The sequence below is a fragment of the Hylaeus anthracinus genome, unplaced genomic scaffold (genome assembly GCF_026225885.1).
Source record: "Hylaeus anthracinus isolate JK02 unplaced genomic scaffold, UHH_iyHylAnth1.0_haploid 3, whole genome shotgun sequence".
Lineage (NCBI taxonomy): Eukaryota > Metazoa > Arthropoda > Insecta > Hymenoptera > Colletidae > Hylaeus > Hylaeus anthracinus.
In genome coordinates, this window is record NW_026535284.1 from 15,642,811 (window position 1) to 15,669,331 (window position 26,521).

Sequence of the window (26,521 nt, forward strand, 5' to 3'; positions counted from 1 at the left end):
AAGGAAGAGAGAGTGAGCGAGAAGCATTGGCAAGCGCGCACGGTGCACGGTAGAACGTCCAGTGGCATGTTACAAACACTCGACATGCTTGTAGTTGGCGCGAGGTTTTAGTATTATCGTAACGAAAGAGCAGTTTATCCGTATTTCTGGCGGTCGTGCCGATACACCCGACGAATCGTGGACTTTTCGCCGAGCCGCGTTCGATTCGAGCTGCGAATAAGCAAAAGTGTCTTGTGGTAACCGTAACAGTGTCTGTTGTGCAAGTAAAAGCGTAGTGAAATATCGCGTGGAGGGAACGCGAGGCGAATTCTGACATTTCTCCGAAGAAACGTCTTGCTCGTTGCTGGTGTCCGTTGCACAACCAGCGGAATTTTCGTGCGAGAAAGAAAAGGAAACACGGTGAAATGTGTGTTGAACACGGACAGTACCGGTATTAACGGGTCGCGAGCGTACATAGATACTATCCCGACTCGACTCGGCTCGACTCGACTCGACTCTGCTCTGAAAAACTTTCCTCGTCGTTCCTGCTGCTCGTGAATGCGACAGACTGGAACGATTTTACGATTTCACGATTATTCTTTCGAGAATTCGTCAATGAAACTTGCGCTTGGGTCGCATTTTCAAGCGATGATCGTTTATTCGCCGGCGCGGTGCCTCGAACATTTTTTCCTTGGTGAAAAAATGCACTTTTGGATGAGACGATAAACGAGAACAATCGGAATCGCAGGATGGTGTTGTAACGAGAAATTAACGCCTTTGGAGACACGCAGAGGGAACATGTAAATCGAAGTGAGCCGCAAGTGAGACGATCCGAAGGGTGAAAGTGTATTTTTATGTCGAATTCGTTCTTCTTTTCTTTCTTTTTTTTTTGATTTTGTGGTGCGAAAAGATTAATCCAAGGGCTATGTTATTTTTACATTTCCTCGCGATATTTCGTATTGCCGAGTGATCAGTGTACCTTGGAGGAAATGAACGTTACGATAATGTAACGGGCATCGATACGTGCTCTCTTACAAATGTAGGACCGCGGCACTGTCTCAAGGCAAGATACGAACAGTGGATTTTTCTTGGACGAACAGCTATGTTAACGGTGGAATTCCGCTCGAGAGGAATCTGAAGGCGGGGACTCTGACGTCACTCCGCTCATGATAATGAGGTATTCATGATGGCGGAGTAGCGCGCGCGAGCGAGCCAGCGAGAGAGAGTGAGAGGGGGACAAAGCGCAAGAGGGAGTATTTTATATACATGTACACACATATGCATACACCATACATACTTACCTTATAAACGCATTTACACGCACGTATATATATATACAGATCATAGTGTACACTATACAGGTACACTGTACACGTAGTGTACGCACGTAGCGCGTGTGTTATCTGCAACACATTCCTTCCCTCTTCCTTCCACCGTACGTCAGTGTGTATCGCGTTCCTTCTCTCCGCCACTCGAATGCTCCTCTTTGTCTCTCGCGCGTCCGCTGTCTTTCTTTCTCTTGCATCGATACAACGTGTATATGGCACGAGTAACGCGTGCTCGCGCGCACGGATATGTGCCTGCGGCTGGTCGGTGATAGAGAATTTTGGATGGATTTAGAGCGCAGTGAAATATGCCAAGGAGACGGAATGGGGAGATACCGCTTCCGGAAGGGTGGGACGTTGCGCAAGACTTCGATGGAAAAGTGTATTTCATCGATCACAATACGAGAAAAACGACGTGGATCGATCCCAGAGACAGGTATGTCATTTCATACGTACGCGTTCGGTATGCATGCGTGCCTGGGGCTCGATTTGATACACTGGCCCGCAAAAGTGCGGGGGCACCATCGCCGAATTAGTTTAACGACAAACCTACCAACGTTTGCAAACTTTCCTATATGTAGATTTCTTGCGCGCAGACTGCGGGTCTATGTGCAAATTCATATTTTGTTCGATAAAAAAGCGAGATTCAAGGATCGTAGGGGAGGTAGGGACTACGTGAAACTGTAGGTTTGTTTATAATATGGGCACTGTTCGAGGTTACTGTTTTCAGTGTAAGGCGTGCGTTTATTTTTATTTTTTTTTTTTACCATGTCAAAAAATACGAATTATCGATGGAAAGGAAAAATCGCGAGCCATAAAGTTTGTTCATCTTTGGAGTACATTGAAACAGAAAGACGTAACGGACTAGCGTCAATTTTGTTGGTTAGATGTCACAAATGTCTACCGATTAATGACATTTCAATTGATCGCAGTGTTGTCGCGTTTTCGCTACAGATAACTGCTTATCTAGAGTTCCTTTTAATATATTCTGACTATTTCAATACATCTCCCAAACATCCTTAAATGATAATCCTAACACCGTTTGCAAACTTTGGTATATATTTCTTGTGTGCAGACTGCGGAATTTTATGGAAATTTATATTTTATTCGATAAAGAATTAAGACTTGAAGGAAACACGATTATCGTCGACGTTTCATATACATTTGCATTTCTGCACATTCTCATAGATTTTCCAATGTTTTTAATTCCTATAAATGCATATATGCAGTACATGAATTATATACGATTTAAAATTAAAATTGAATTTCAAATTTTATTCGATTCATTTGCTTTATTAGAATACGAAATGTAAAATGAAGTTGACCAAACTTGATTCTCGTGTGCGAAGACTTTTGTGGGACACTGTACATACAGTGCGGGACAAAACGATAGCTCATCTAACGTTTTTGTTTATATTTAGATGTGTACGAAGGAATGTACATGTTTTGCGCAACCTATATATATATATTGCACGTCTCGTTTCATGTAAACACAGTGAAAATCGATTTTGCTGGATCATGCGTTACAAAAATTACCGAAATTAATGTAGATCGATGGAACATGACAGCGCACTATAAGCAAAGTGTTTCCACGATGAGTAAATAATTTATTAATATTTCGTAATGCCGCCTTTCTACAAAACTTCAATTAGTATTGTGGTATCAATTTGTAGACTTCTTCGATAATTTTTTTTAAAAGAAAGTTTTTTTTTGTAAAAATGTCTAATTTTCGTAGAAATATACTGTATGCTAATACGAAATTTAAGGCCTGCAACAGAATTACTTATTCTAGAATTATTTATTATTTTGTTCCACCAGTTTTAGCATTTACTTACATTTATTTTCACATGTGCAAAACTCGTCTCGCGAAATCGATTTATAGCAATGTTTATTCTATACGTGTTTAAATATAAAAAGAAAACGTTAGAACGACCTGCTATCGTATCTTTTTCTACACTGTAACTGTCAGTTGACCACGCGCGATCATCAGTTTAAAAAAATGTTATCGTTCTTTTCGGAATTAATGCAGCGTGGTACCGCGATAAAGCGTACACTCGAAAGGTAAGCATCAATCGGAACGCTAAATATTTCTGACGTTACGTTACCCTCGTGTGAGCGCTCCTTAAGTTTCTCGAGTGTGTGTATCTACTACGTGTATGCATGCGTACATTCATACAACGACTCGCCGCGCCCGCATTCCAGTCACCAGGGCCGCTGCGCTCTCCGTGAAAAAATTGAGATATCTGCTGATCAGGGTCGACCGAAAACAATACTATTTTTTTTTGTTCTTTTCTTTTAAATTGCAAATGTAAACATTGCGGTAGACGCGGAGGTTAATTCCGCGCCTTTGTAACCCGAACGTACCACTTATTTCCGAAGAAAAAGCGTACTTTTCATCTTCTCTCGGTCACACATTCCAAAAGGGCACATAATAGAATCAAATCTCCGAACAATCTGTGTGTTTCGTTCCTATCAAGGTTCGTACTTAAACGTAACAATCTCGTCAGTACATATTTCTATATAAACTAGAGTTATAAATAGTTATAAATTTTTATATATTTATAAGAGATTTGAGCGTCCAAGAACTTACAAAATGCACACGGTGTGCAATAACATAAGAAAATAGTGAAAGTATAAAGTTCATGTTATAACATTCTCAGAGTAGAATAAATTCCTATTTAGGTTCAATTTTCTAAATAGATTTGCAAAGATTTTATTTCGCATACAGATTTGCAGTTATAAATAATTATTTAAATGTAAAGACACAGAATTAATTTCTACACCTGGTAATTGTCAAGTATATTAGTAATTTGTTAGAAGAATAGATTTGAGGGGTTACCGAACCTCGAATGTGTACATAAATTGTAATGGCCATCGGGTCGAGACTTCGTATGTGTCAATTATTAAATAGAATGTACGACGATTGAATGAGATTGAAGTAGAAAGAATTTTTTAAGAATTTATAAAGATAAACATAAATAATCGATTATTAGCAAACGATGGCGTAATTCGTTAAATAGAAAGTACAACAATTGAGTTTTGAACTGAAAAATATGACCATAAATTATTTATAAATTTAATTTTCATCGAACAAATGGATACAATTATATTACAAAACTTATTCGTACGGATATTGTTCCAAGCGTACGCTGCGTCTAGATTAACATACGAGTAACCATAGCGAGAACCATCTTACGGGGCTAACCGGTATGTAACATACATTGAAACGACCAGCACCTAAAAATAGTCTCTGTTAGGAGGGTATTATTCTTTCAATTCTGATGACGTTGTTACGTTACGTATGCTTTTTCTTTTCCCTTCGCAATCTTTTTTTCTTTCCCCTTTAAATCTCGTACCACGTGTTAGTCCAACTTGTCTCGCAAATGTTTGGCCGTCGCTTGATCCCACTAACTTAGGCAACCATTTCTGCCAGCTATCGTTCGATGTATTGCCGGTACGCAGAGAAACCAATTGGGCCATAAAGGTTCGACGTCGTGCCGAGGCGCTACAGGCGCCCCAGCGATAAATCATTCGATTAGGATTAAGAAATAATCCAGTTTGAAGTGAATATAAGAGGATACACAAAAACAGGCACCGTCAGCGAAGAGATTATGTGGATAGAATAGACAAGGTGAAAAAGTGTAATGCGAATAGCAAGAGAAAAATGATTGCGTGCACGTCTGTCCTTCTCTGACGACGCATGCGCGGTTACATTAATCAGGCAACTTTGGCGGTAGAGAATTCGAATCGAGGGAAATTCCTCGGCTGTCAAATGTGTCTTAATTCTTTTTTTTTTTTGTTTTAAATTAATAAAAAAACAAATTGACACTCATCTCGCTGGAATCTAAATTTGCCTTCGTTTTCTGTATGCGGCTGTGTGCTGTGTCACGGCTTAAGAATGTATCGAATTTCCAAGTTTGGGAGTACTCTTGTCTCGTAATTCGTGTCATGGCTGTGGTTACACATGTACGCGTGTGTGCGTAATATATTACACTGTCCGTGGCCCCTCTGTTATTATTCATCCGTAAAACAGGAATCTCGCTTAAAAATGCGAGGAATTACGTGGACGTAGGACATAGGTTGTCGCGAACGGCAACTTTTTTTTTTTTTTTTTGTTTCTTAGGTTAGAATTTAATCTCTTTATAATGGTAGAATTATCGAATTTAAAGATATCGGAAGAAAATCACGCCAGAATAACTTGGATATATTTCAAGGTTTCAACGAATACAGGCGATAGAAAAGAAATAGAAGGATTTAGCGAAGCAACACCGAGCACAGGAAGTAGGCGCAGAGTAGTGTCTTTGTGCCGACTTAGGGGACCAAAAACAAAGGTCGCACACATAGCGTCTAAATGAACAGTAATTAATTTTTATTTCAATATGTTGTATCAAATGCAGAAGTGTAGATATAGATACAGCTCGTAATTAATAATTCCTGTAACGTCACAGGAGCCTCTGTAACTGGAAGTACATGTATAAGATATCTAGAAAGAGAGAACGAATGGAGAGAGTATCTCTGTTTCTGTCCAAGTTGTGTGTCCATTGGTGGGGGAAGTCATACGAATCGAGGAGGATCTGACGCTGACACTTCTCCTCAATTCGTATTTTCCCCCCACCAGTTCCTTGATGTGACTGCGCGTGCGTTGTCAGAGAAGGACAGGCGTGCAAGCAATCATTTTTTCTCTTACTATTCGCGTTACACTTTTCCACCCAACTCACCTCCTCCATCTCTATCTATGTATACAATCTCTTTGGAGAAGACTTGGATTGTTCGTGTTAACAATATCCTGGATACCTAATCTCCGAAATATCCTGTCCGCGCTCTTATCGAACGGATTGTATTCGTCCCGCCAGAGTGTAGATTAAACAAACGACCCTGAATGCGTACCGTAGACTCGGAGCAAACAAGCACGTAAGCGTGGGCATATAAATCGCGTGGGTGTCCCTCTTCGACTACCTGGCTTTGACCCAAGGGCATTACTTATGTATTAAGGAACGCGTGCACGCCGCCAGTATCGCTCATATTTTCGTACCTTTACTCGTCCAAGGTGCGAGGCCGCTTCACAATTACAGGATTATCGACAGTCACGAACAGCGACCCGCATTGTCAGGTTGAAAGTTAAACCGCATCAGGGAGGGGGGGGGGGGCAAATGTCAAGCGTTCTTCGTGATTGTTTTTCACGGAGAAGAATTTATGTTATGTTTGTATGACTTCGGTAGTATTTTAGGTATCTTTTAAACTACTTTTGGTAATATTTTTAATTTATTTCGCGCAGAGATTTTTGAAATATCAGATGTTTATATATATATAGCAAGTTTTTGTCATAATTGTTATTCGATTTTAATACAATTTTTCTTCTACGTTATTAACATATTTTGCCACGAATATGAACCAAGTTGGTCAAAAGAGTTGAAAATTGAATTTTTTTTTTTTAGGAGTGTTTAAAGAAAAAGTATCAATTTTCACATTACATAATTTCTCTGTAAAAAAAAAATATCCCAAGAAACGCTTAATACATCTTGCTTTAAGAAATTCTGGTATAACAACTGTTTCCCGACAATTGTAACGCGTCAGATACGAAAACTGTCGCGTTGACGAATCGAAAATCCTAATGATTTCTTTGCCAGGCGGGTTTCTCAATATTCGTTTTTCTTGATTACAGGTTCACGAAACCCCAAACGTTCGCAGACTGTATCGGAAACGAACTTCCACTTGGATGGGAGGAAGCATATGACAAGCATGTGGGTGCATACTACATTAATCACGTCAATCGTGCGTATTATTTTCCTTTTTACATGTGATCACGAATGATAACACATTATGCAGATTATTATTTATGTATAAATTCGATGCTGCTGTCGTTGAAATAATAGACATCCTGGAATTAGTAGAATTTCTTACTTGATGTATTGTTAAATAAACCTTTATGTTTAATTCTTTGTCGAATTCTTTAATAATTATCGCAATATGAATTGTAATACGAAATAAATTACGCATAAATAGGGTTAACGAAGAGGTGAAAAGCAACGTGTTAGTTTGTCTCGTTTGTTGGTTTTAGAAACGACGCAACTGGAAGACCCAAGACAAGAATGGCGAGCCATTCAAGAGGCCATGCTTCGAGAATATCTCCAGACAGCACAGGACGTACTCGAGGTAAGTTTTCAAAGCTCCTTCGATCGATCTTTCTTCCTGTTTAACCGTTTGCGAAGATGGGAACGACACGTTCGAAAATGCCTCCGATAGATTCGTACGCTAAAGAAAAATTGTGGCTTCGGATGTGGTGGAAGACAAGAAAGTGGGAGAATGTCGATGTATGGTATATTTATTTTGGTCGCAATACTGCTGGCATGATGTCATCGTCGATTTTCGAGATTGGCTCGTTACTCGATGCTAGTTTCGAGATTGTCCGGAAATTTCTCGACGACAGCTGCGGAAACTTCTCTCACCAAGGTGACAATCGCCTCGCAGACTAAACAAACTTTTATGCACGCTCCCAAGGAACGATTAAATAATCGTAATTTAATACAATTCAACAACCACTAATTGCACACTATGAATATTTTTTCTGTGCTTTCCGTATTACCGTATTCCATACAATTTTTAATCGCGCTAGACGATTACTTTTCAGTAAGGAACCAAAAGGTATAATTCCGAAATTGAGGCGACGATAACAATAGATTTGAATTCAGGATCAGTGAATTGAATACTTGAGAAAATTAAATACCAGGGAAAATGAATAGGCTAAACAGTTAAATACTAGAACATATGTGAAATTATTCTAAAAATTATACAAAGCATATGAAATTATAAAAAAGTGTCGTGAGTAATGTAGGTTCGTAAACGTTGCTCGAAAGAATTACCCGGCTCGCGCATTGCACACACCGACAAGCAGTTGTTCGATTACGTTTACTTTTAGATCTCAAACACGAGACTGGTATTATCTCCTGAATGTGAAACTTGCCTCGGTGTAATCTTGCTCGAAAGAATTATACAGTTTGTACGTTGCATACGCTGATAGGTGGTTCTTCGATAAAACAGGAGTCGCATTATTCGAGGACTTGTCACAAGGAAATGCGTGTGCTAGCTTCCTTCCTTGGAACCTTCACGCGTTGGTACATTCATACGTGCCACGCACTCGTAAGCACTGGCTCGAGCAGTCTTGCATTCCTATGCAAATGTCCCTCACTCCACCCCTCTCTCTGTCTTCGTTCCTCTTTCCCTCGTATCTTGTTGTTGCTCTGCACTCTGATGTAAAACTTCGTTTGTATTGCGCTTCTATTAGGGTGGCCAAAAATTTCCTTCCAAGTTTCAAACAGAAAAACACAGTACTATACCTGTACATCTGTACTATACCTAAATCTCTAACGCTAACGTTGTCCCAGCACAATTAATTACAACCAAGAAATAATTCATTTTTTGATAGACAAGTTGATAGGAGATTAACCAGAAAATTGTAGAAATCTGTGCCTGGTAAATTGATACAAATGATATGCACAACTTTTATTTGAATCCTGTTTGAAGTGAAACTTCTTTGGCTGCCGTAGAGTAAAATCGATTCATGAAAAATCTTATGTAATACTCAGCCATCACGAAATCCCTACTCTGGCATTGACGAGTGCCAGGTAGGGACACCAGAGGAGTGGGGATTCCCACTCTCTCGATACTGGTGAACTGACAGAATGAATAGGAACCATGGCACTGTTCAGCGGGATTCCCTGGTCGAATGGGGTTACTGGCGTCATCAGTGAACTGGCGCCAGTCCACGAGTAGTTCGCTAATTTCAGCTTCCAAGCCTGCAGAACTCGAAGATGACAATACGAAGCTGAGAATCGATGACGTTAATGTGGTAGCATTGTAAATAATAGTAATTATAATAATAAATGAGTGCTACCGGTGGAAATATAAATTTGGCTTTGTAACCATTTCCACTGCACGTGATAAATTGGTTCGGATAAAAAGAAAGTATAAAACTCTAAAAACTGTTAATTTTATACTTTTACGTTATCGAGCAATTTACACGTTATTGTGTACCATTGTATACTTACTCTCATAGTTCGTACATGTTCAAATTTGTCCCATCAACAATCTGAAACGCCAGCGCCATCTGAAACGTTCGCAAGTCGGCAGACACTTTTCTACATAGTTCGTCCTCTTTATTCTCTACTCTTCATAGGTTGAGCGAATCTGTCTCTAAATTCGTACGAATTTCTGTGATCGGATCTACGCTACACGCGTATCGTAAAGAGAAAAGGATCCAGCACGTAACAGATAGTTTTATCGTACACATAACGGATCGGTAAAGTAATTCCCGCTTAAATGTCCTCCAACGGGTTCGCCCGTGTACATTTATTCGAGGAAGCTGTCCGTGGCTCCCGTGTATGTACCGTTCGACGGGATCAGGAGCATCTCGTGAGTTAACCCCTACGTGTCCCCGCGCCTGCTCTTAATCAATATTCTTCATTACCCTTAATCTATTAGGTGTAGAAATTAATTCCGTGCCTTTACATTCAATCGTTTGTAATTATAGTTTTGGTAAAAATATTTATTCGACATTTTGTTAAGTTAAATTATTACGTATGCACCATTCCACTTGTAAAAAAAAACATGGTACCGATAACAAAGTTCTAGTTTCCCCTTTTACAGTCTATCCCTGAACCTGAGACAAAGTAAAAAGGATCGGTTGTAACGCGTCATACTATCATGTAATGAAAATAATTTATAAACTAAACATCGTAGAGGATCGCAGACTCCGACATTTGGCTTCTCTAATAAATTATACTAAATAAGAACACTGTCAACTTCCAGCGCCACGGAAATCGTAATCTTATCATTTTAATCGAATGACGCTTATATATACACGCGACAAGCACACTGGCAACTCACTAGCGTCAGTAGTTTTTCCATGGGAATGTAACGAAAAGAGAAATTCCACGTGCAATGATGACTGACATCAGTCGACTGACGCTAGTAACCATTCCACTTGGGAACCCCCGTTGAACAGTGCCGCGATTTCTATTCACTTCGCCAGCTCGACAGCGTTTAAGGAGTGGGGATTCCCACTCCTGCATTACTCTACTGGTGTCCCTACTTGGGACACTCCACACTCGTCGCTCGTCATGGCCAGATAAGTAGGGATTTCGTGACGACCGAACGCTACATAAGATTTTTCATGAACCTATTTGCTCTAGCCAGGGGTAGTTCACTTTAGAGACCCTCTAATCAGTCGCGAAATAACTTTGCCCCATTCTGATTGGTCGCCGCCATTTTTCAGCTGACAGAGGGCCTTACGAACCTGATGTAACGTATATTTATTCCACTGACAAAAATGACATTCTCCAACGTGCTAAAATTAAAACACTATTTTCTTCTAATTTCGCGGAATTAGCTAAAAAATGACGAGACCCAACTTAACCTTGACATTATTTCGTGACTCGTATCAGAGTTAGAGGGTTCCTGTGATACGTATGTTTGTTATTGTACTTATTAAAATTGATTACGAGGAGAGTAGGATGTTCGCTCGTGTGGCATTCGACATAGCGTGGGCTGGGTTTAGGACGATGATATCTTGGTATACGAGCAAGAGACGAGCGAGCAAAGCAAAGCAAAGCAGGCAAGCGGCAAGCTTGCCACGAGACATTGGAATGTCTCCCGCCCATTCGAACCTTGTACCCCTTCCTTCGAGATTCCCCTACTTTGCTCCTCCGTGTACTGGCTTCTACCAGTGACTTCCCTCCTTTTGACCTTCTTCTCCCTTCATCCAGCACAGCTTCTTAAGGCGCATCCACATATTCGGCTACTTTTCAAATATCGGACGCTCGACAAACATTTCCCTACTAACTTCTGGCTACTTGACGATTCCTTAACAAAATCTTGACGCTCGTGTGCACAGGAATGCAGAAAGTACAGCGTTTTACACGATTCGATAGGAACAAAGTATTTTTTAATTCATGGTAATTCAAGTGTCCATCATCTGCGCTGCTGCAGTAGACGATTGCGGCAATTGGAACGCAACTTGTGTCTAGGAATATTGCAATTGGAAAGCACCCTCAGTGCCGTGTAGATAGTATATGGAACCGAGGTATTTCCATTTCCATTCCCACTGATGTGGTAATGGTTTGATACCTATCTGAAAGTTATAGAAACAGAAAGCTGTTAAAGTTTATCATTTTTAACTCTATCTTTATGAAACTATAAGAACTACCTTAATCTGGTGATGAGTTGTATGAGTTTTACCCAACTTTGCTGTTCCCTGTGATTGTTAACAATATCTAGAATGCTCAAAGTTGATGGTTCGAAATTTTAGCGTCGTATTCCCATTCAACACGGTGCGTCGTCCAACAGGTTGTGCAACTCTACGTACACTTTACAATGATTGCACGAAAGATCCTTACGCCTGTGGCCGCTATAAGGCGCGCAGTCTCTACACTAAAATTTGAATGCATCTCGAAGAAAACATGCCAGTTTCAGCACGTCTTTCGTCCTCAGTTCTTTCACTCAATCTCTCTCTCTCTCTCTCTCTCTCTCTCTCTCTCTCTCTCTCTCTCGCTGTTCTCTTGTCCTTCCATATCTTTCCTTTTTCTCTTCTCGCACCAGGCGACCCTTTTGGCGTAGTGGCTACCAGTGTTACGCTCGTAGAGGCCCCAAGCGATTCACGATGGATCCACGAACATCCACGAGAATCCCCGAGCGTGCCCTACAGCGCACAAGCGGATGTGCGACTGTCCTTGTCCTTCGATATTCGTCCATTGGTTGACAAGATGCGCCACGGGGCTGAGAACCAACCAACACGTCAATGCAAAGGTTAAAGACTAAGGCAGTTGTTCCGTGGATGTTGTTAACAAAACTTTAATAATTTCAATTTAAATTGACCACCACAGTTTTATGAAAAACTATATCAAAATTTTGTAATTTTAATACAGATCTTTACGGAAGATTCATGTTTTCACGTGAAATCTGTTGTTAAAATTTATATAACCCGCTCTATGCTTCTGATTAGAGTAGTTGATTATGGAACCGCTAGATAGTATTAAAATTGGGCGAAACCCTAGATTACCATCACAATTGAAGTTTGCTAATATTGTATCTCTTATTTTTCTCTTGAACATTTTCCAAAGAAGACACCTATCCGAACCAATATCGTCAAATTTGAAGTAATCGTAGTCTAGGATCCTATATCCAAGTAAATCCTTAAAGTAATCCCAGCCTAACTCTATCCCACGTATCTCTAAAACTTCCAGCGGCAGCGCCATGCGTAGGGTCTCGGAACTTACTCGTTGCGAGATGAAATGCAGACGATCTAACTCTTTCGCTCGAGTATTCCTATCCATCCAAGTAAAATTCCCTCGAACGTGTTTATTCCGGCGTTAAAGGTTCGCGGTGCAAGTATTTTCATTGATGTCAGGCCTCCGAGGAGGTTGCTCGCGGAACATTTAACGCGAAATTCTCACGTGAACGCTGGAAAGGATTTGCCTCGGAAATACCGTAGAGGAAAATAGAGAGTGCTGTAAGGAGCACGATCGGCCTTACGGCGTTGTTGCTCGCCATTTGCCAGCGTAGCTTTTCACATTCCTACGGCTCTCTTCCAGGGGCAAACAATGTTAACGACCACGCGAAGGGATCAGGATTCCATCTCTACCGGGCGATACACAAATAGGCTTACGCTTTTGCTCCGCAACTATACATATACAGGGTGTCTCTTGTACAAAATCTTTTCTTAGAAATTAAACAAGATACGCAATTCATTTTTTATACAATTAAACGATACAACGTTGTTATCTTAATTTTTTGATACTCGACAAAATTTTCTTGGCTGACTTCTAGAGGGAAAAGGGAGACATGTAAATTTCTTTTTTTTAATGGTAGGTGATATTAATTTTTTATTTTAATAACCATTATAAAACTGAATTACAGTAATTTTTGTTGATTTTTTTATCTTCAAGCCAAGAACTATAATACGCAAATAAAATGTTTAGTGCATTAATTTGACACAAAATTAGCTTCAATTTCATATTGTTTTGCGTGATTTTCGTGAAATGTCCTAAAATGATTATGGAGCAAAGGCGTGGGGAGAAGAGAGGAGGTTGCAGTGGCGAGTGCTGCTGATATAAATGGAATGCGACTCCATTATCATGGTGTACATACCGATAACTCGATGTCCCGTTGCCAAGGAAGGTATCTGTGGATGAAGCAAAATCTCTTAACTTTGTAGCAATGGTATTGTTCGTGTACGAATAAGTTTTTCGAAATGTCAAAGGTGGGAGCAGAACGCAATTACTGTTTAACCATCGTAATAAAATAATACCCGAGCCAATTTAAAATGGTCTACTGACGTCGTTGCTCGAAAAGAATAATTTGTTAAATAGAAAGGGATAAATGTATAGACAGAGTAGTGGAACAGAACTACGGGAAGAAAGAGAAAGAAAACCGCGGAACCCTGTCTGTCTTTGTCTAACATCGCATGCACATGCGCACGGTTAACTCTTTATTAAATTCAATTCACTCATCTTTCAATTATTTTCTTGTAATATTTCATAGTTACTAGTGTTATACAATCTATAAATTGTATAAATGCGTAATGTACAGATTTGATTCATTTTTACGTCGCATGCGTTAGTAGACAGAGATAAATGGAGTACTAACGCTGTTTCTCTTCTCTTTCTAACGTTCGGACGGACCTATATAACTCAACAGCCAATGGTAGTTTGACTTTTATAGCGCATGCGTTAGTAGACAGAGATAGATGGAATACTAACGCGGTTTCCCTTCTCTTTCCAACGGTGGGACATTTCCATTTACAGGGATATTTACAAATCACGATCAACCTAGTGGCTAGAGCGTTGGATTCACACGCTGTGGATCGTGGGTTCTCGTATCTCGTCAGCTGCAAAATTTTGAAACTGTACATTTTGACGATTAATGTTACGAAAACCAAGACCCTATGAAAGCTTCGAAGCTTACGATTATTCTTACCTACAGAATAAACGTCTAAATCCCGATAGAAATTCACGAGCCCATAGATGCGATGTCCCTTTGTAAATCGCAACGACACGATACGACGCCGACGTTTCGCAGTCGATCGAGCTTGGCGCTTATTCGCTAGAAAACCTCGCGAATGCGCTCAATTATCAAGCACCGCGGGCATTCCTGAATAGATCTACGCGCATAGTGGTTTGACACTGGCTTTGTAGATACGTGTATGTATACCTCTCTTTTATCTCTTCTATGAACGGCGCACTATAAAAGGGGCTCTCACTTGGTGCGGAGTTCCGCGGACCAGCGCTCAGATAAATATGCGGGAGGGGCCGGAATTCCTCACTCGGCTGCATTCCAATCCCTCCTTCTCTACCATCTCACCACACTACCACCACCACCACCACCACCACCACCACAATCGTTATTTGCAGGTTCTCCACTCTGTATTCTACTATTACTACTACTATCGCTACCACACAGTCACTAATACCATCGCCACCACTGTCATTACTATCGCTATTCTTACTACATACTATCGTTACTACTACTACTCCTGACACTATTACCATTATTAAGCGTAGAAATTAATTCCATGCTTTTTGATTCAACGATTTATAACGTAAATTTAAGTGGAACGCACGGTCTGTAAATTTTATGGTTTTTTTCTAAACGAATAGATGTTACATTTACCTTTGCAGAATTCATTTCCACCGCGTAAAGTGAGAAATGAGACAAGCCGAGAGTGAACGTGTCGGCTAGTTGAGCACAAACGTTTGTTAAGTAGCATAACATAATTATTACGTTGCGAGAAACAATTTGTTCCACTGCCTAACAGCTTCTAATGATATTGAAAATACATTTGTAAAGTTACAAAGAGTTACGTTTATTCGTACGTGATAAGAAATGATGAAAAGCATCAATTTTGAGGTTAACTTTAAGGACACTTTAAGGTCGTATGTCGCGTGAGGGTCGAGAAAAATGTACCGAGACGAGAAAACGCGGAAAGGGAGGAGCCGAAGCGGAAGAGGTTTTGGGACACGGCTGTGGGGTGAAAAGGGCTCGATGATTCGTCGGGGAAAAAACGGAATGATAGATACATAGTACAGGGAGATGCGAGGATAGAAGGTAAAAAGATGTTGGCTGGCGGAGGTGAAGTACGAAGAAGGAAGAAGAGAAGGCGGTGGATGTAGAAAAATAAAAGGCTCTTTCCGCAAGGCGAGCGAACCGGCTCATACTCGATAGCATCTGCGGAGCCAACAATAATAGTGTGGACCGAGAAATATGCGCTTGGGGCTCGGGGATGGGGTCCTTTGGCGGATTTAGGGTGGTGAGGTGGCACGGAGGTAGAAGAAAGTGCCATGGAGGGGAAAAATTCTCTGCCGCATAGTGATGGAAGCAAGCCGATACTTGTCATTTCTGAACAACTCTACCTCTCGGTCCACCCCTTCGGCTACAATTGTTTCAAACTATTCGTATCCGTGAATTGTTACATCAAAGTACTACCTTAAGTTTGAGGAATTTCTTCGATAGACATAGAAACGTACGAATACTTCTGGGTCTGATTGTATAATATTTTGTAACTCATGGAACTACAAAAGCATGCAATGTTATCTCAATGAAAGACAAGGAAGTATCCCTTGCAGAAAGACGATTAATAGCCTAGTGTTAATATAAACGTCTCTATAAGTTGGCTGTAATCTGACCACGTTTAATTACGCTAATCGATACATCACAGGAACTTGTTAACACTTTACGTACTTCTAGCCTATTTACAGGCTTTCCAATTCCAGAATCTATTTGCAGGAATTAATTTACCGTGTCGTTATTGTCTAATTGCAATGCACTTCACAGAATATGTATACACGAATATATCAAAGTACACATAAAAATTTCGGGTGAAGTTGGTAATATCCGAAATAAAATCTTTGCAAACGTATCTCCAAAAATTGAACCTAAATAGGAGTTTATTTTACTCTGCAAATATTGTAATATGAACTTTACTTTCTCTACACACTCAAATTTCTTATAAATGCATCAGTATCCGCAGTCTAATTACGACACATGCATTCCTGAGTAGATCTACACCCATAGCAGTTTGACCCGTGGGTCTGTAGATCTCTTTTTCGATTCTTCCGTAAATGAGGCATGTAAAAGAAGGAAGGAAAAGGAACGAATTCGATTTCGAATAGAATTGCTAAAAAGAAATTGTAGCCGTTTTGGATTTCCACTGGATAGTATGCAGAAAGGAGGAGAACTGACACCATCGCTACCATCGCATCGCGGCCATTCCGAAGGAGAAGGGACATACATATACCAAGGCCCATCGGGCCCGCTCTTAGATGTTCAGAGACACGGATGATGGGCCAGTAGTGGCCCCAGAAATTCCAACAAGGACGAAGCATAATGCGCGACTCAAGGTCGGTTCTACTACCGACCAGAGTCCGTGATGGAACCACGTTCAGCAGGGTCGTACCGTGACCTCGCCAGGCCCTCCTTCCCCTCTTCTCCCACTTTACAACCCCCTAGTCCATCCCCTCTTTTCTTTCCTTGCAAGCTGAGCTCCGCCAACGGCAGGGCCGTCGACTCCCCTCGCGGTGCCCCGCGACTCGAGCCTCGCGACATTCCTTAGTTCTCGACTTTCAGATGGATGGAAAAGCTTTACGCTCTTCCAGGCCGTAAGCTTCGCTCAACGATGAATAAGAAACCGTCGACTGGACTTTTATATTAGAATTATTATTGCTTTGTCCCTTTCGCGTTGAAGAATTCTCCGAAAATTACGAGTCAACGAATGGAATGGAATTTTCTATCGATGCAAAAGAAACGGAGGAGGGAACCTTGGACCTCCGAAGACCCAAGGTTCTAAAGTATACATCTCGTAAACATTGATCGTTCGTATTACAATTAGCTAATTTCACAAGGAATCGAAAAATCTGACAGGAGAAGCAAAAGGAGGAGGGAGTCGTTCCCCGTTGCGACGGCCCTGCGTCCAGATGAGGCCCGCCTTTTTACAACGGGCAAGAAAGGCCGTAGTGGTTGAAACGAGACGAACGAGAAGAGTGTGGAAGGAGCAGACGGAAAGAGAGGGCAGGAGGAACGCATGTACGAGGAGTCAGCCCGTATGTGGTCGAGCGAGGAAGAGGACGAGACTGGAGAGGAAGGGCCGAGAGAAGGAGAGAAATAGAAGAATAAAAAAGAAGGTTGTTAGATGTGGTGGGGGAAGAGTAATAGGTAAAAGCAGGATGGAAAGGAGGAGGGAAGGAAGAGAGAATCGACCGGGTGGTGCAAGAAACGAAGGAAGAGAAGCCAACAAGAGGAAAAAAGGTGGGATACCTTAAAAATTGAGACCCACAGAGGTGGGGATTGGAATTTCGGGCCCCGTAAACCGGCCAGTCTCGAGGAGGCCTTCGCGAAGATGAGGTGAGGAGAAGAGAAGATACACCGAAGAAGAAGAAGAAGAAGAAGAAGAAGAAGAAGAAGAAGAAGAAGAAAAAGGAGGAGGAGGAAGAGAAAGAGTAGAAGAAGAAGAAGAAGAAAGGGAAAAGGAAAAGAAGAACAGGAAGAAGGAAGAGACAACGACGACACGACACAACCATAACAACAACGACAACAATAATAAAAACACCGAGTAGCAATTACAACAGCGATAACAAACGACACTGTGTACTGTGTTTAATCTAGCGTGTACTCGGTATGGACCGTCAGTGCACGCTCTGCGTACTCGTACCGGCGTACCAATACCGTACCTACGTTGACAATTACCACCAGCGCTTAGAGCACCAGTGGCAGCAGTACACCCACCGACAGCGTTTGTGCGAGCATCCCTATCAAGAGGAACAGCTCTACGAAAACGTCGTCTCCCAGTATCGAATGAAAATGTGCTATCACAACGATTACGAGAACGACGAGCAAATACAAAAGTTTTACTGGGAGCAGTGCTATAAACACGACGACGTCGACGCCACTGCGTACTATTATTGCGAATATGTAAGGCCTTGAGAATTCCTTTTCTTTACGGTCTCTTTCTTTTTATCTTCAGTAAGGTTCAAATGGAATTCGAGCTGCAACCATTGCCATCCACGTTTGCCATTTTTCCAGTTCTCTAGTTTGTGCTGACAGTGTTTTTCACAGTTTTTCAATTTTAAACAAAATCTCTTAAACACGTGCCTATTTTATACTTCGTTTTTTAATATAAGAAATGCAGCACGAGGCTGTGATTGTTTCCAAAGGAGATTTCAATTTTTATCGACATATTTCTCTCCTTTGTGCTCATGCATCGATATTCAACAAGTGTCAATTTCTGAAATCAAAGCTAAATTTTAGTCTCTGCAAATGGTCTCTGCTAAGACTTCTAAATTCAGCTTGTTGTACCACCCTTAATCTGTTAACTTTAACATGAATAATTTTTGTGGTATTCTAAACTATACACAATTACAAACCTTTTCCATTTCTGTTATAGGCAAAGAAGGAAATCTATGATGTGAAGCAACAGAGGCTCTGTCTAGCGCAAGATGAGTACAATCATCTTAACAATGCTCTAACAACTCTAGGTGCATCGCGTACTAGTTGTAAGTATATTACATTTCTTATTTCATCCAGAGACTAATAAATTAAATGAACCAATTGTGACATATTTGTTCTATTCTCAGTGTGCTCCAGTTCAAGTTCACTAAGCACCAAGTACGATCCTGATCTTCTCAAGTCCGATGTGGCACTCGCGAGAAGTCGAGTTTCTCGACTAAAACGAGAACTGGAACAGATCAGAGCAGAAATGAACTGCACGCAACGAGGAGTAAACACCCTTGCAAGGTATTGCATTGATTTTCATATTTGGAAATATGTTTTTACTATTCTTGCGATTGACGACAAATTCTAAAGTGAACTTCTTCTCTCGCACAGCGTGGAGCAAAAGCTAAGCGGACACCATGGAGGCTGTTATAACATCACAGAAGCCCAGGCAATTATGACAGAGCTACGTAACATACAAAAATCGTTGAGTTCAGGAGAGAAGGAAAAAGCTGAATTGATGCAGTCCCTGGCACAGCTTAAGGATGAGTTAACGAGATTGCAGCTCTGCGAAGGTAGTCCCGAGGCTAGCACGCTCAGTTTACCCCAAGAGAAACTCAGCACGGCGTCTCAAACGGATCTGTCAGGTGAATTGGTACCGATTGGCACTCGTTTAGCTGAGATGGCGCGAATGAGGTTACAGTACGACGAGGCAAGAAAGAGGATACAGCACATTCAACAGCAATTGGCGGATCTCGAAGAAAAAGTGACACCTGGCCAGACGGAAAGCGACAAAGATAAGCTATTGCTTTTCCAAGAGAAAGAACAATTACTCCGAGAACTCAGAAGCATTACGCCGCGTACTAGAACACAGCAAGATATGAAGAAGATCCAAAGCGAGATTCGTCGACTGGAACAAGACTTGAATAACGCGCTTGAATTGTCGAATAAAACCATCACCGACCGTGTGCGGCTTCACGAAGAGAAACAATTGTTACTGCAGCAATTGAGAGACGCCCTGCGTTCGATGGCAATGCTCGAAGGTCAATTAAAGACACTCAGCGCGAGCACACTTTCGGTGAGCAGCAGTTCTAGTCTTGGAAGTCTCAGTACGACCAGCAGTAAAGGCTCTCTGAGTTCTGGATTGAGTTTCACCGACATTTACGGCGGACCGCAGTGCTTGGGTCCCGTTACTTCGCAACAAGAACGTCCAGTTGATATGGTGGATCTACATAGACGCGTCGAGAGATTGCTCAGAGGTTCCGAACAAAATAATCTCGTTAGTACACCATCGCCTGGTAGGTCTCAGCCAAGTCTGTCGCCAAGATCCAGCCTTTCCAGCGTCAGTCCTCCTGTTTCGCCGCTCTATGAAAACGCTCCCATGGGACCACCGCCTGCCTACGAGCACATAGAAATGCAGAGGAGACAGCGTCAAAGAGCTTCAGCTTCTTCTATCGTTCACCTGGATGAAAACCAATTGGAGGATCGATTAGCAGAGCTCAGGCTCAGTCAGCAACAAACGCCGTCGCAGGAACAGTCGTGCAGCAGCTCCCAAGACCGTCTCAAACTCGTCGGTGGCCCTCATCCGCCCGTCGAACTGCAGTCAGGAAATATGTCCCAGGGGAGCGGACTTGGCAGGCCTGTAGCTAGTATACAGCATCAAGTTCCGTCGCAAGAGCCACCACCTCTCTCGCCTATCAGCGAGACACCACCACCCACTGAAATACGATCGAGAGCTAGTAGTTCAGGCACAAACACCAGGTCCGTTTCAGCAGCTGTCTCGGACGAAAGCGTCGCGGGTGATTCAGGAGTCTTTGAAGCCTCCAATCGAAGAAGACTTTCAGGAGTGATCGGAGACGTTGACTCGTTAGCGCTTGGAGAGATGAGCTTGGAGACGGCGCAGGTCCAGATCAAGCTTAGGTTTGTTTCACTTTATATCCATAGTCTTATTTCTTACCTTAACTATTTCAACCTGACTTTGTTCTTTGTATTCTATTCGTTTCTCTTTTACAAATTAATTGTATTAAACTAGAATTGGCTTTTTTAGATACTCCGTAAGCGACGGTCTACTTCATGTTGGTATCGAACGTGCACGAAACCTGGCTGCACTTTTTATTCCTAACAACACGCAAGTGTAAGTATTTCAGTTTATTATTTGTTATTATTCTTCAGCTATAAGTGCAATTAATGCCTATAAAGAGTCCCTCCTTAATGTCTGTGCTTTAGGGAAATAACAGTTATCTTTTCGTTTTTATTTAGGTACATCAAAGCTGCATTGCTTCCGATGCAACCACCTATTAATCACATGTGTTGTACAAAACCTGTCGTGGATTTGCACAAGCCAACCTTTGGTGAAACGTTCCCCATTGCTGTACCACTCAACAAACTGTATACGAAGACACTGCAAGTTAACGTTTGGTGTACAGGCAGTGAGTCTGAGGAGTGCTTGGTACGTGATTATTCCTATTATTTCTTTCATGTAATTCTTTAATAGTACTAGACACGTTCTTCATAGTTGAGACTAATTGGAATGATCGACTAACTGTTGTACATTTTTATCACTGTTTCAGGGATCCGCCCAAGTATCCCTTGCAGACTTTAGTCCAGAATTGCCAAGCGTGAAGTGGTACAATATACTGTCCTTCCGCTTCATGCAACCACCTGACAGCCCAAGCACGAGCACTGGCAACAGCACCACTGTCTGCATCAGCATAGCGAAACAAGCCAAACACGATAAACAAGAATCTGATATATCGGTGTATCGTAGCGGGCAAAACATTAAGGAGGAAAGCAGCGACGAGAGTACAATTATCAGTTCTCAGACGTCTACCTTGACGAGAAACCAAGGCTGCGACGAGCTACAAACAGCCATCTCGTTGAGGCTCGAGGAGTTGGCCAATTGCTTGGGAAGTCCCGAGGAAGAGGATGAAAATGCTGGTAGTGAAAGCGGAAGCGACGACAGCGACGAAGAGGGAATTATTGTGGAATTCATGATGGAAGATAACGTTTTAGAAGATGTATTAGAGCACGAGGTACTATTTCAGTTTTCTTCCAGATTAATTATAGTTTCAATACGCTTCGTAACTCCACAATTTTTGTAGTTTTTCATGTAAATATAATAATAATAATAATAATAATAATTCATAAATATTAATAATAGGAGGATGAAGAGTTACACGAGGAGGCCAAACAAACGCAGGATAAGGAAACCAACACCGAATGTATTTTCATCCCAGAACAGGGAAAACAAAGGAAATTATCAGCGGCTGGTGTCGCGCCCAATGCTATATACGACGATAGAAATTCTATTGTAATCAAGAGGAGCCAAACATTTTCACCTAGCGCTGCAGTTAGCAAAAATCATTATATTTGTCGAGTGAGTAGTGATGATCTCTTTAAGGGGTAACACTTGGACGTTGTCCCTCGTGTTTACCATTTGATTAATTTGTTGACTTTTCTGCAGCTCAATCGGAGCGACAGCGACAGCAGCATGCCACTTTATCGCAGAGGCGGACCCTTCCAACGAAACTCAGTGGAAAGACGGTCTCTTCGATGGCGACGTCCTTCGTCCGCGCTTAGTTGTAAAACAGCCACGAAAAAAGGCACCAATTTACCACCCACTGCTAGAACCTCGTTGGATCTTGAATTAGATCTTCAAGCGCAGCACGCTAGACTGAGCAATCTCCAAGATGAGCTCACTCGATTGCGAGAACTGAAGCAAAGGTTAGAACAAGCGCGAGAGAAAGGAGACACCGATTTTGCAACTTGGCTGCTGGAAGATCACAAGTTCCAAAGCTTTATGGCACAAGCCGAAAGCGGAAAGAGCGGGAAGACTGCTGAGGATAAAAGAGTGGAAAAGATGTTGAAGAGGACCTCGAAAGAAATTTACAAGCTACGGAAAACGAAAGCTGGAAAGGGCAAACCTGACATCATTTCTTTCAAGTATGTATATGACATATGAAATATTTTAATATGAACTTTATTTTCAATATTTCGTTCTACTATTGCATACTACATCTTATCCTACAAATACTACAAGTCAATGTTAATTTTGTGTTTCAGGGAGAAAATGGCTTTCTTCACGCGTGTCAATCTCAATGTTCCTGTACTTCCACCCGAAGATTCATCGTACGAAAACGTATCATTGCCACCTCTGTCATTCGTCCAACACAAGAGATACGCCTCGGAGCCGATTAGCAGTGAATCCGTGGCTACTAAACTTGGTGCTCAGGGTATGTCGAATGTGGCCACATGGTCGAATAGTGTTCCCAGCGAGAGTGCATCCTCGATGAGAGGCTACGGTGCGGTAAACATAAACGCGAGTGTCGTTGGAAATTTAAGCGAAGATATTCTGGCCAACAGTACAAATAAATCCGTGAACGCGAAAGGTCGACCTGCCGTGGCGAAGCTGCAGTGCTCCGAAAACGGTCAAGTCGAGACCTTGAAATCAACAGAGGAGAACGATAACGAAGAACCAAGAAGGTACGAATACGTCGTCGACAGAGTTCTCGGTGTAGAAGTATAATGTTCATGTTTTAGGCTGTCTTTTTATTTCTATCAAGAAAAAATCGTTTGTATTATTCAACGGTTAACACTTTAACTACTGTTGTATTTAGAAAGAGTTTACAACTTGAAAGTGGACTTTAAATTAATATATATTGATCTAGGCTGACGTTAACTGGTGTACACTATCGCAAAGTGTATCGAAAGCCTCGTCTGTTTCCTTAATTTGAGAACCGTAAGTACAGTGCAAAGTCCCTAGTTAAAGTGTTAACATAAAGTGTTGATCGACACCGCGCTTAGATGAAATTTAAAGAGTGGAAATGAAGGAAGGGATGTTCTAGATGCCATGTATAGCGATCGATGAAAATAAAAGTGAACATTAAACGAAGTACATTTTAACGGAATATGGTAGATACGTAACTCTAGTACGTCTAGTACGTTAAATGTTGTTAAAGAACTGCTGTCGATATTGTTATTATTACTGAATGTCGACACGATGCCGTGAAAAATGTAGACATATTCGAGGCAATAGCAAAAATGCGCGAATCAACGCGCACTGTACATACGAGAACGTAAATTATTTAAATGAAATTTATGCAGAAATTATTTAATTGATCAATTCCATCGGGTTCCTCTTGCATCCCAGATAATCCTACGCATATCGCTTTGCTCCTTTTCACCGCGTATCAGAGCACACACCACCGAGCAGCTGGACTGCAATTTAAAAAACAATGAGAAGAAAAAGAGAAAAAGGCAACGCAGAGAAAGGCTTTCGCCCTGGTTGGCTAAATTCTGCCTTGATTTCATTTCATATTACCATTTCACGACGTGTTCCTATCCAGTTTCAAATTTGTCTGTGCTTCTCAACCAAATACTGAGAAATACCACTCGATGTCCTTCGGTTTGGATATTTCGCTTTGATTAACGCTAGAACTGCCAATCTATTTAATTACACCCACGTACCACGGACTTCCTCTTACAATCTGTTGATTGTAAACAATGATTTTGTCGTAACATTTATTGACAATTTGTGAAGCGTAGAATTAATCGTATCGATTTGCTTCTCCATTCTCTAATATTAAAGACATCATAGCACGTATAACAAATATGTGGTAATTCTAGTGTTAATAAAGCTCACGTCAGAGTATGTTAATTCTGACTCATACGTGTATAAATACATACGTATGCTCTAATTTCTTTATCAATTGAAAGAAGGATCACGTGTACTTATAAACGATAAAGAAAAATACATTGGATATTTTGTATTAGTATCGCAATTCTTAAGGTGCAGAAATCATTAAAATAAGGACCATATATATATATATATGGTTGAGTGAGTGTACCACTGAGCAAGGGGGGAGTGTGTTTGTGTATTTTTTTTTATCAAAAAATGATTGTAAATCTAAACGATTGAAAATAGATTTTAGAACAACATTTCGTATCCAACGGTGTGTTGCAAAAATAAAACGAGTTCCTTCGTTGAAGCGAAATTCACGTCATAGCAATACTTGTACAAGAAAGACATACAATCGTCTGTGCGGTAACACGTGTGTTCTTAACGATTAACTTGAAATTAGCGAACAAACAAGTATCGCTAGGATTTTCTGTAATGCAAATAAAAATGTTGGAACAACGTCATATCGTTAATGCCATAGGTTGTAAGAATGTAATTTTCGATGTTCCGAATGTTATTTTGTACGCGCATATCGAGGAACCTGATAGGAATTGGTTTTTTGGGGGAGTAGTAAGATCTTCGAGACAGTTATGTAAATAATTTTGTACATATGCAACGACAATCATGTTTACACGTTTACGTAGTATAAATATATAAATAACAGATATTGGGGCTCTCACAGCCTGGTTCTTCACGGTTGATGCTAAACGAGGCTTCAGGGTACTCTGTGTCCTTTGTCTTGCAGCTAGCTTCCTCGGAAGGTCTAACGATATAGTGGTATATCGGTGCAGACCTAACATACCCTAACAAATCTAACATAGCTAATCTAATAATCTCATAGCTAATCTGTTTGTAAATACAATTTAACTCTGTATCAGCTCATCTATCTGTCAGGTGCTAAAATACCTGGACACAGCGCTATTTGTAAGAATACCGATTAAAAATCAGATGTTGCTTTGCGTTGGGGTAGAGTTGGGTCTGCACCGATACATCGCTATGTCATTTAATCTCCAAACAAGATACTGTCGAAGAAGAAGATTACTGTCTTATCCAAAGGACATGGTGTACACCCAGAAATCTTAATTAATATCAACCAGCTAGATACTAATTACACACTTATATTTAAATAGGTTTCCGCGTACGCACGCGTACGGAAACTAATTAGTTCCTGAAAATGAGATATTTTCATGGCGACAAACGGGTACAACACAAGCAACGTTTTTATACTTCTGGTGAAACGAGAACACGAATTGATTTTATGTAAAGGTTACACTGTTTTTAAGCGCAGGGTCACGCTTTAACGTGGGCGAGTCCAAGAGCCCCTAAAGCTCTGGAGTTTAAGCGCCGTTCCTCTACATTGTCCTCTTGGGATGCACATTATTTACAACAGATTTTCCCTGCGTTTTGTTTATCGATTACGCCACGTAGAAGGGAAGGAGCCTTTAACGAATTACTCGCCCACGTTAACAAATTGCGTTGGTACCAGTGTATTGTTGTTTTACTGTGTTGAATCAAATGTTATAACGACAACGTTATCGACGATGGGGTGGATAATAACGACAATAAAACGATGTTGGTACTACTGACGAGGATAACGACGATGCAACGATGATAATGATAAAATGGCGACAATGAGCACGATAAAATACGAAATATGAACCCATGGTACTGATATTGCTAAGAATTATAATAATGGTAATAATAAGTTCCCAATGACATATACACATACATGAACACGTACATCCTCCGAAAGACAGTATGACTTGCAAGTAATGATAATGATTAAATAGTAACGATTCGTATGATAATGATTAAAAGAAAAGAATACAGTATATTCTTGCCATATAATTTGGTATTTCGAGTTTCTTTTCTCTAATCTTTAACGATGAACATGTTCCTTTGCATTCCTGAACCTTTTCGCATCGAATAGTAGTAAATGGTACAACTGGGATAAGTAACGATCGAAAGAATCAAAATATAAATCACTGGGTGCATTTAGTGGAAACAACTGTTGAGTAATTCTCCTGAATTTTCTATTTTCTGCTGAATGCTTCATTAGGCAAAC

At 41.0% G+C, this 26,521-nt stretch overlaps 1 protein-coding gene and 1 long non-coding RNA gene across 8 annotated transcripts; one reads left to right on the plus strand and one right to left on the minus strand.

Moving 5' to 3' along the window:
* The first annotated feature begins 21 nt into the window (after positions 1 to 21).
* Positions 22 to 26,281, plus strand: LOC128893638 (protein kibra). 6 transcript variants are annotated; one of them, XM_054154751.1, is made up of 13 exons: positions 22 to 1,156; positions 1,600 to 1,740; positions 6,967 to 7,076; positions 7,363 to 7,457; positions 18,733 to 18,841; positions 18,923 to 19,082; positions 19,173 to 20,699; positions 20,827 to 20,913; positions 21,039 to 21,228; positions 21,350 to 21,811; positions 21,940 to 22,155; positions 22,243 to 22,721; positions 22,842 to 26,281. In XM_054154751.1, exons 2-13 carry the CDS (start codon positions 1,613 to 1,615, stop codon positions 23,302 to 23,304), a joined length of 4,026 nt encoding a protein of 1,341 aa, XP_054010726.1. In that variant the 5' UTR covers positions 22 to 1,156; positions 1,600 to 1,612; the 3' UTR covers positions 23,305 to 26,281. The 6 variants fall into 6 exon arrangements, with proteins under 6 accessions (XP_054010726.1, XP_054010725.1, XP_054010728.1 ...); XM_054154750.1 differs by having other exon boundaries at positions 22 to 1,740; XM_054154753.1 differs by lacking the exons at positions 22 to 1,156; positions 1,600 to 1,740 and adding an exon at positions 3,313 to 3,365.
* Positions 7,482 to 14,622, minus strand: LOC128893651 (uncharacterized). Of its 2 annotated transcripts, none has more exons than XR_008461390.1 (5): positions 14,274 to 14,622; positions 14,057 to 14,200; positions 10,188 to 13,479; positions 9,350 to 9,408; positions 7,482 to 9,126 (listed from the first exon to the last, which is right to left on the minus strand). It is a non-coding gene; the product is annotated as an uncharacterized LOC128893651 (long non-coding RNA). The 2 variants fall into 2 exon arrangements; XR_008461389.1 differs by having other exon boundaries at positions 7,483 to 9,126; positions 14,057 to 14,184; positions 14,274 to 14,607.
* Positions 26,282 to 26,521: the final 240 nt, after the last annotated feature.